At 37.7% G+C, this 9358-nt stretch overlaps 1 protein-coding gene across 1 annotated transcript in view; it reads right to left on the reverse strand.

Moving 5' to 3' along the window:
* Positions 1-5: 5 nt before the first annotated feature.
* Positions 6-9358, reverse strand: part of LOC103144887 (multidrug resistance-associated protein 1-like) — a 25422-nt gene continuing 16069 nt past the window's right edge. Inside the window, exons 2-4 of the mRNA XM_007562059.2 lie at positions 5864-6040; positions 4561-4686; positions 6-29 (exon numbers count right to left, since the gene is read on the reverse strand). Of these exons, the coding sequence (XP_007562121.1) occupies positions 6-29; positions 4561-4686; positions 5864-6040 (327 nt within the window). The remainder of the gene's footprint in view (positions 30-4560; positions 4687-5863; positions 6041-9358) is intronic.

Genomic DNA, 9358 nt, shown 5'->3' on the forward strand with positions numbered 1-9358 from the left:
CTGGGTCATCTCACTGGACAGGACAGAAGCTTCAAAATAGACAGAATCAGAGTCAGAGAGATTAAACAACACGGTTATGGTTAGTTTTTTAGATCAAGTAAAGGAAAACAAAGGAATCCTGAACAAAAACATCTCAGTTGTTACTTTGTTGCACCAGAAGCCCAACAAAACTTTCCTCAGAGCCTGGAGTCAAGAAGCAACAGACTTCCTCCCTCCATAAAGTGTTCATAGCTCTTGAACTGCACCACATTTTGTCACCTTACAACCATAAACCTCAATGTGAGTTCAAGTTGATTCTTTTTTCTATTTTCAGATGACAATGTCTGGATTATTATTTTATAGCCAAAGCTTCTTCACAACTATTATTCTATAAATATTTGTTTTATTCCTGTCTTCATGGTGATACCTGTTCACTAACGTTCTATAACGAAGCTCTGAGAACATCTTAAATTAAAATACATGCAGAGGAACTTCTTTTACTTATCATTTGAGTTGTCAAGGTCTCCGAGCGTTTTATTGGGGACCAAAACTGCGACATTTGTTACATTTTCAGCTGATGTGGTTCGCCTTCACACTGCAAGCTAAACTCTTCAAAAACCTGTTCACCTCCTCACCTGTGGTGGCGCTGTATAAAGAACCACAGAAGGTAACGACACAAAAACCTCTGAGGAAAACATGAGGGCAGCTTCCTTATTCATGAAATGTAAACAAATGTGGAATGACATCTGACTTTAGCTGGTGTAGGACTGAATTGGTTTGTAAAAGACCACAGGCCATTTCTCCCACTAGCGTTGGACTCGTTTGTTTTGGTTACATTTACCCATAATGCCCCGCGCTAGACTCCGCTTCCTGCTTTTGGAGCGGTCTCTGGTCCACTTTGCGTTCACATAGGCTTTCGAACAGAACCGGAGTTCACTTCAACCGAACCAAGACCAAGGCTTGTAGGCTCAGACTTTGTAGACAAACAACTAGAGTTCGATTAAAGCGGACTAAACAGGGCTGGTGTGAACGCGTCCTAAATACATTTATAAAACCACAAATTATTTTCTTTTCAACTCACACTTTAGCTTTTTCTTTTTGCTCTGTGACATAAAACCCACTCAAACACATTCAAGTTTGTAGCGGGTGAAAGAAAATTCAAAGGTCATGAATGCTTTTTCAAAACACAGTAGCAGCTGGAGGATCAGGTTTACATTATGGAGCTCCTTTCATGCCTGACGTGCATTCCTATTACCTGTAGGGACACTTTGGCCCTTTGCAGATTCCTACACAACTTCTTGAGGTGAGAAAAGGAGACATTTTGAACTGACTTTGAAAACTAACAACTAGGATGGACAATGTGGACCTAAAAATTCTATATTTCTTCCAGTGGTAACTTTCTATTTATTGAATTTACACTCATAAAAAGACACTAAAAGACATTTTACTAGAATTGATTAGGTATTTCTCATCTTTATTAGAAAGAACCTTCAAAAAATGCTTCAAAACGCAAATATCTTGACAGTGGACAATCAGACTAAAGAGAAGCAACTGAAACTGCAGGAATCTGACACACTTTCCCACTGATACGAGATGCAGAATCTGTCTTCATCTGCTCCCCGTAGCGATTTCAGTAAACAGTTATTTGTTGCCTTTTTAATGTACAAGAGTGGTATTAAAAGATTTAATGCAAGACAGTGTTATTAAAAATATCCAATATTTCAAAGAGTGCTTAACGGTATTAAAAAAGACACCGCCCAGTGGCTCTGAAGGCCAACATTTGTGTTGCCTGAGGCACTTAAAGAAAATCAAAAATCAATATTTGCCCCCGTCGTGAATCTGGATTTGACCTCTGTGTACAATGGATGTGTTGTAGTCACCACACTGTAAAAAAAATTTGAAGATTTTTTTCTGGGTTTTTTGTTGTTGTTTGTTTTGTGACACAACCATTTCAGATTATTAAACAAATCTGAATGCAAAGATAACCAATCAATCAGAAATCAAACATTTCTGAAAAAAGGGTAATTCAAAGTGTTCAAATAATCCAAGTGATCAATAATCCATTTTTTTTATGGTTCAAAGCAACGGTAAATAGGTGGGTTTTTAGTATTAATTTAAAGGAGCTCAGTGTTTCAGCCGCCTTATAATCTTATTTTCTTTTATAACTTGCAGTAGTAGATGTTTAATGAAAGGGCTCCAAGGATTGAGCCTTGGGGAACCCCGTATGTAAACTATAAAACAAACAGCCTCCAAGTAAAGATTTTACTAATCAAAGCAAAACAAATATTTTGAGCAAATAAGTTTTCTGCTGAACTCTAAATCAGCAGAGCAATTCAAGGTTCTTATTACTTTTTCTCCTATTTTCACTTTGGGAACAAAACAAGAATACTTTTGACTGCACTGTGTCTGACTTCAAGTGATTTTTCACAGACTTGAAAAATGTTAACCTTAATATAAAGTTGTGCCTCTTTCTTAGAAGAAATCAATGAGTGTTCATCCAGTGAACTCTGAATGAACTTAAACTCTTAGAGCTACACTCCATGAGTTGTAACAGTGATTCAGCATTAAGGTGAGACTCCGTCACACCAAAACTTGTGCAATAGTCGTGACTCATCCTTTAAGGTGGAGATCATCCGGAGGTGAAAGATAAAGTAAACATATTTCATACTGCAGTGAGTCGTGACCCCTAGCGCTGCTTCCCTGGACAAACATGCCTGAAAGCCCGCCCACAGGCGGTTCAAGATAAACACAGCTGCCAACCTCCCCTGCTCCACAGACCACTCCTATCAGTACTAACCAGTGTCCACCACTGAGTGTGTGAGCAGAAGAAGAGTGAAGAAAAGAGATAAAAATGTCTGCGTCTACCTCAGAGACCTATTCCGAGGAAACACATTTTGACTGCTTGACTAAACAAAAATAGAATTTTGGTACGTTTTAGTTTCAGGCATCGAAATTGACAAATTCAGCTTGACGTCTCATGGCTTTCTTTTTACTTGAGACCTTCTCTATATCGCTCTATTTTAATAATTCAAACNTTGAAGAAAGAAAAGGGCTGCAATGATTAGTTAATGATCTTTATGACATCTGATGGTGATGTTCCTCCAGAGATCAGCGCGTTCTTTCCGTTACGACTCGGAGAAACAAGAGCGCATTTATATTCAGCTGTCCTCCGTCTCAACCTCAGGTCGTCTGCAGCCTCCATCAGTAGGATTTATATTTTTTAAAACCACATCCATTAACCAAAAACATATGTGAAAACATATGTAAATGTGGTGAGAACAAACACAAGCAAATCAGTAGCTAGACATTAACATTTACTGTAATTCTGCTTCACAAAATATGAGACTGCTGCAATTCAACAAGTGTTTTCTATCTTTTTTTTTTAAATAACTCAATATGTGCAAATCTAACTAGTTTAACTTAAAAGAAAAACATCCTTCTTCTCAGAGTTAAACTGAACACTGAAGTATTGTCACAAAAAACTGCTGAAAGTATTTTAATTTCTTCCATCTCTTAGATATTTGCACTGAAGTAATGACTGATGTTCTGATGTTTCACCTTCATGATTCTGCTGAAAGTATTGTCAGTGATCGTTTTCTTACTTGACTTCTTTCAGCTTGTCTTGTAGGTAATAACACGGGTCTCTGCATATTTCACCAAGTAAAATTTAAAACTTTTTAAGACCTTTTTAAGACCATTATGAATGAAATTTAAGAACTAAATATTCACAGAAACGTACGAACTTCGTCCAGACAACTGGAGATAAGTTTCCATTTACCCGTTAAAAACGCATAAAAAAGCTAGCTAGCAAGATTAGCAATGACAGCCTCAAGTCAAAGAACGCAATACAAATGTTTGCATGCGTCTCAAACTTTTGCTTGAAAGAAAAGCAAAAGAATGTAAAGAATATATGAAATTAAATAGTCAGGACAAAATTTAAGACCTGCGATTAATGTATTTAAGGCCAACTTACTTTTTAAAAATGAATTTAAGACAATTTAAGGCTTTAATTTTAGGTATATATTAAGGTATATATTAATTTAAGACTTTCTAAGTGTCTGCCCTGAGCATGACATTCTTATTCCAGATGTTTTACAAACGTCTTTTCATGCAGCAAATTCTGCAACAGGTTCCCATGAACTGAACGACGAGACAAGTTGTTTGCCTTCACATTTATACGTTTTCCTATAAAAACAGAAGGTTTGGCTGCCTTCACTGCTGGAGACCAGCTTGAATGCTCAACCACAGGGGAGCTGCAAATATTCATCTCCGCATGACGCTGCTGCGTTAGAGCAAAACAATCTTATGCTAACACAGTTTGTTACAACAATAGTTAGCATATCATTTTCATACGAGATGAAACCTGCAATCTTAATTTAAAAAAAAAAAAAAAAATCTGTAGGGAGTGCTGCTGGTCCCATCTGTTATCACTGCAACAGCATCACAGATGTGTGCTCCACACTTTGAATTTGCATATGCAAAAATAAATGTACAACCCCTATGCTGCAGGACATACAGTCCATGAATGGCCTTTTGTAAAGCTGTCGCTCTTTGACCCATGCTACGCTGCACGTTCCTTACCATGGTGATGCCGAGCACCAGCGGGGAGATGAAATAGATGGGGGGCGGGGACTGACCCTGCTGCAGCTCGTGAAATGTGTAGAAGAGGTCGGCCCAGCACACGATCCAGAGCAACAAGCCGAACGCCTGAGGGAAAAGGAAAAGCAGAGTGAGAATAAAACAAATGAAACGACAGAAAAACAAAGAAGAGGTGGGAGAAACAGGAGAGAAGGGTTCAGCGGTTCACTTCCTAGTGGGAAAAACAGGAAGTTGATCATTTAGTTTTTATTTGTCTGTGGTGTGATGATTTGAATGAAGCCTTCCTTTACTTCGCCTGTTCTGGTTTACAGATCAAAGGTGCATGTGAATTAAAACTAAACACACTTTTTAAACAGTTTCTATTGTTTATGAATTATAGTTTATACACTTTTCCAATAGTAAAGTTCAAACACTTTTCAAGCATTTTCAAGGTACGTTTTCAAACCTTTCCATCACCACACTTTGGAGATGAAACCAGAATAAATGAATTAAAAACGACAGATTCAATTCACTATTAGATGACATCATTTATTCCTGTGGTAGTAACCTACAGTGCAGGGACAAAGAAAGCTAAAACACAGTTTTGTTTTCAAAATTCTCTTTAACAAACCTAACACACTCACCTGGTCCGAGAACGAAGCAAAAATTTTACAATTTCAATGACCTAATTAAGATATAAAATATAAATCAACCTTTTTCTCAAATACACAGATTAATAAGTCGTTGAGACACTAGGAGTAATAAATATTCATTACATTGAAACAATCCAAGCAAATCATGTTAAGGTAAATTATCTTAGAGCTCAAATTAAATACTTAAACATAATATACTTTTAAAAAAAAATTTTTTTAAATGTTCTCTCAACGTTTTCTGGCTTTTAGCAATTAGAAATCACTTTGGTAATTCTAAATTACCTGAGACAAGAAAAAGTTTGTCTTATTTAACTTCAGGCAGTCAGAAAAAAATGTGTGTTTTCATTCAGTGTATGAAAATATCTGGTTTCAACTCTAAATAAAATATGGACTTTTAATCAAACATTTGATGGCACTTTGTTACAAAATGGCGTGCTTTAAATATCACACACTTTCATGGACTCCAAACCTTGAAAACACCTAATTTAAATCAAGCCTTTCAAGGATTTCAAGCACCTGTACAAACGCTGTCGATTCAGAAATCTGGACTTTAAGTTTCAGGCTCCTCCATGATCGAGCTCCTTCCTATATTACTGAACTATTTACCGTTTTTTTCCTTAAGATCTTACTTAATGAGACAATGTCCCACTTACTGTTTTGAACCTGTTCAGCAGCGACATCATGATGTACCCTCGGCTGCTCTTCTTCAGGTAGTAGATGTAGGCCGGAGAGGCTACCCATAGGAAGACACAGGGCAGCCATGCCAGGACGGACAGCTGGAAACACTCGGAGAGGTCGGGCAGGTCTGTGTGGAATGTCTGGTTGGGTTCCTGCAGAGGACCAGACGATTGGCTGGTTAGTTCACACAACAGGGTGTCTCAAAAAGAAAAACTCCAGATTACAACACCTGGGTCATCTCACTGGACAGGACAGAAGCTTCAAAATAGACAGAATCAGAGTCAGAGAGATTAAACAACACGGTTATGGTTAGTTTTTTAGATCAAGTAAAGGAAAACAAAGGAATCCTGAACAAAAACATCTCAGTTGTTACTTTGTTGCACCAGAAGCCCAACAAAACTTTCCTCAGAGCCTGGAGTCAAGAAGCAACAGACTTCCTCCCTCCATAAAGTGTTCATAGCTCTTGAACTGCACCACATTTTGTCACCTTACAACCATAAACCTCAATGTGAGTTCAAGTTGATTCTTTTTTCTATTTTCAGATGACAATGTCTGGATTATTATTTTATAGCCAAAGCTTCTTCACAACTATTATTCTATAAATATTTGTTTTATTCCTGTCTTCATGGTGATACCTGTTCACTAACGTTCTATAACGAAGCTCTGAGAACATCTTAAATTAAAATACATGCAGAGGAACTTCTTTTACTTATCATTTGAGTTGTCAAGGTCTCCGAGCGTTTTATTGGGGACCAAAACTGCGACATTTGTTACATTTTCAGCTGATGTGGTTCGCCTTCACACTGCAAGCTAAACTCTTCAAAAACCTGTTCACCTCCTCACCTGTGGTGGCGCTGTATAAAGAACCACAGAAGGTAACGACACAAAAACCTCTGAGGAAAACATGAGGGCAGCTTCCTTATTCATGAAATGTAAACAAATGTGGAATGACATCTGACTTTAGCTGGTGTAGGACTGAATTGGTTTGTAAAAGACCACAGGCCATTTCTCCCACTAGCGTTGGACTCGTTTGTTTTGGTTACATTTACCCATAATGCCCCGCGCTAGACTCCGCTTCCTGCTTTTGGAGCGGTCTCTGGTCCACTTTGCGTTCACATAGGCTTTCGAACAGAACCGGAGTTCACTTCAACCGAACCAAGACCAAGGCTTGTAGGCTCAGACTTTGTAGACAAACAACTAGAGTTCGATTAAAGCGGACTAAACAGGGCTGGTGTGAACGCGTCCTAAATACATTTATAAAACCACAAATTATTTTCTTTTCAACTCACACTTTAGCTTTTTCTTTTTGCTCTGTGACATAAAACCCACTCAAACACATTCAAGTTTGTAGCGGGTGAAAGAAAATTCAAAGGTCATGAATGCTTTTTCAAAACACAGTAGCAGCTGGAGGATCAGGTTTACATTATGGAGCTCCTTTCATGCCTGACGTGCATTCCTATTACCTGTAGGGACACTTTGGCCCTTTGCAGATTCCTACACAACTTCTTGAGGTGAGAAAAGGAGACATTTTGAACTGACTTTGAAAACTAACAACTAGGATGGACAATGTGGACCTAAAAATTCTATATTTCTTCCAGTGGTAACTTTCTATTTATTGAATTTACACTCATAAAAAGACACTAAAAGACATTTTACTAGAATTGATTAGGTATTTCTCATCTTTATTAGAAAGAACCTTCAAAAAATGCTTCAAAACGCAAATATCTTGACAGTGGACAATCAGACTAAAGAGAAGCAACTGAAACTGCAGGAATCTGACACACTTTCCCACTGATACGAGATGCAGAATCTGTCTTCATCTGCTCCCCGTAGCGATTTCAGTAAACAGTTATTTGTTGCCTTTTTAATGTACAAGAGTGGTATTAAAAGATTTAATGCAAGACAGTGTTATTAAAAATATCCAATATTTCAAAGAGTGCTTAACGGTATTAAAAAAGACACCGCCCAGTGGCTCTGAAGGCCAACATTTGTGTTGCCTGAGGCACTTAAAGAAAATCAAAAATCAATATTTGCCCCCGTCGTGAATCTGGATTTGACCTCTGTGTACAATGGATGTGTTGTAGTCACCACACTGTAAAAAAAATTTGAAGATTTTTTTCTGGGTTTTTTGTTGTTGTTTGTTTTGTGACACAACCATTTCAGATTATTAAACAAATCTGAATGCAAAGATAACCAATCAATCAGAAATCAAACATTTCTGAAAAAAGGGTAATTCAAAGTGTTCAAATAATCCAAGTGATCAATAATCCATTTTTTTTATGGTTCAAAGCAACGGTAAATAGGTGGGTTTTTAGTATTAATTTAAAGGAGCTCAGTGTTTCAGCCGCCTTATAATCTTATTTTCTTTTATAACTTGCAGTAGTAGATGTTTAATGAAAGGGCTCCAAGGATTGAGCCTTGGGGAACCCCGTATGTAAACTATAAAACAAACAGCCTCCAAGTAAAGATTTTACTAATCAAAGCAAAACAAATATTTTGAGCAAATAAGTTTTCTGCTGAACTCTAAATCAGCAGAGCAATTCAAGGTTCTTATTACTTTTTCTCCTATTTTCACTTTGGGAACAAAACAAGAATACTTTTGACTGCACTGTGTCTGACTTCAAGTGATTTTTCACAGACTTGAAAAATGTTAACCTTAATATAAAGTTGTGCCTCTTTCTTAGAAGAAATCAATGAGTGTTCATCCAGTGAACTCTGAATGAACTTAAACTCTTAGAGCTACACTCCATGAGTTGTAACAGTGATTCAGCATTAAGGTGAGACTCCGTCACACCAAAACTTGTGCAATAGTCGTGACTCATCCTTTAAGGTGGAGATCATCCGGAGGTGAAAGATAAAGTAAACATATTTCATACTGCAGTGAGTCGTGACCCCTAGCGCTGCTTCCCTGGACAAACATGCCTGAAAGCCCGCCCACAGGCGGTTCAAGATAAACACAGCTGCCAACCTCCCCTGCTCCACAGACCACTCCTATCAGTACTAACCAGTGTCCACCACTGAGTGTGTGAGCAGAAGAAGAGTGAAGAAAAGAGATAAAAATGTCTGCGTCTACCTCAGAGACCTATTCCGAGGAAACACATTTTGACTGCTTGACTAAACAAAAATAGAATTTTGGTACGTTTTAGTTTCAGGCATCGAAATTGACAAATTCAGCTTGACGTCTCATGGCTTTCTTTTTACTTGAGACCTTCTCTATATCGCTCTATTTTAATAATTCAAACGCCAAATATACCTTAATATGTGTGTCACAACGCACAGTGGAAACCGACTTGGTGATACGGCATAAACTAACAGCCCAATCACCATTAAGGAAAAAATAATGGTGGTCTTGGATTGGCTGGTTCTGCAACCACCAGTCAAAGCATGTCTAGCAGCATTTCTACTGGGTATTTCAGCTTCCCAAACATCATTTCCTTTCTAGTATTTCAAATATGCTCTACAAAAAAAAT

Source organism: Poecilia formosa, unplaced genomic scaffold (assembly GCF_000485575.1).
Source record: "Poecilia formosa unplaced genomic scaffold, Poecilia_formosa-5.1.2 Scaffold4, whole genome shotgun sequence".
Lineage (NCBI taxonomy): Eukaryota > Metazoa > Chordata > Actinopteri > Cyprinodontiformes > Poeciliidae > Poecilia > Poecilia formosa.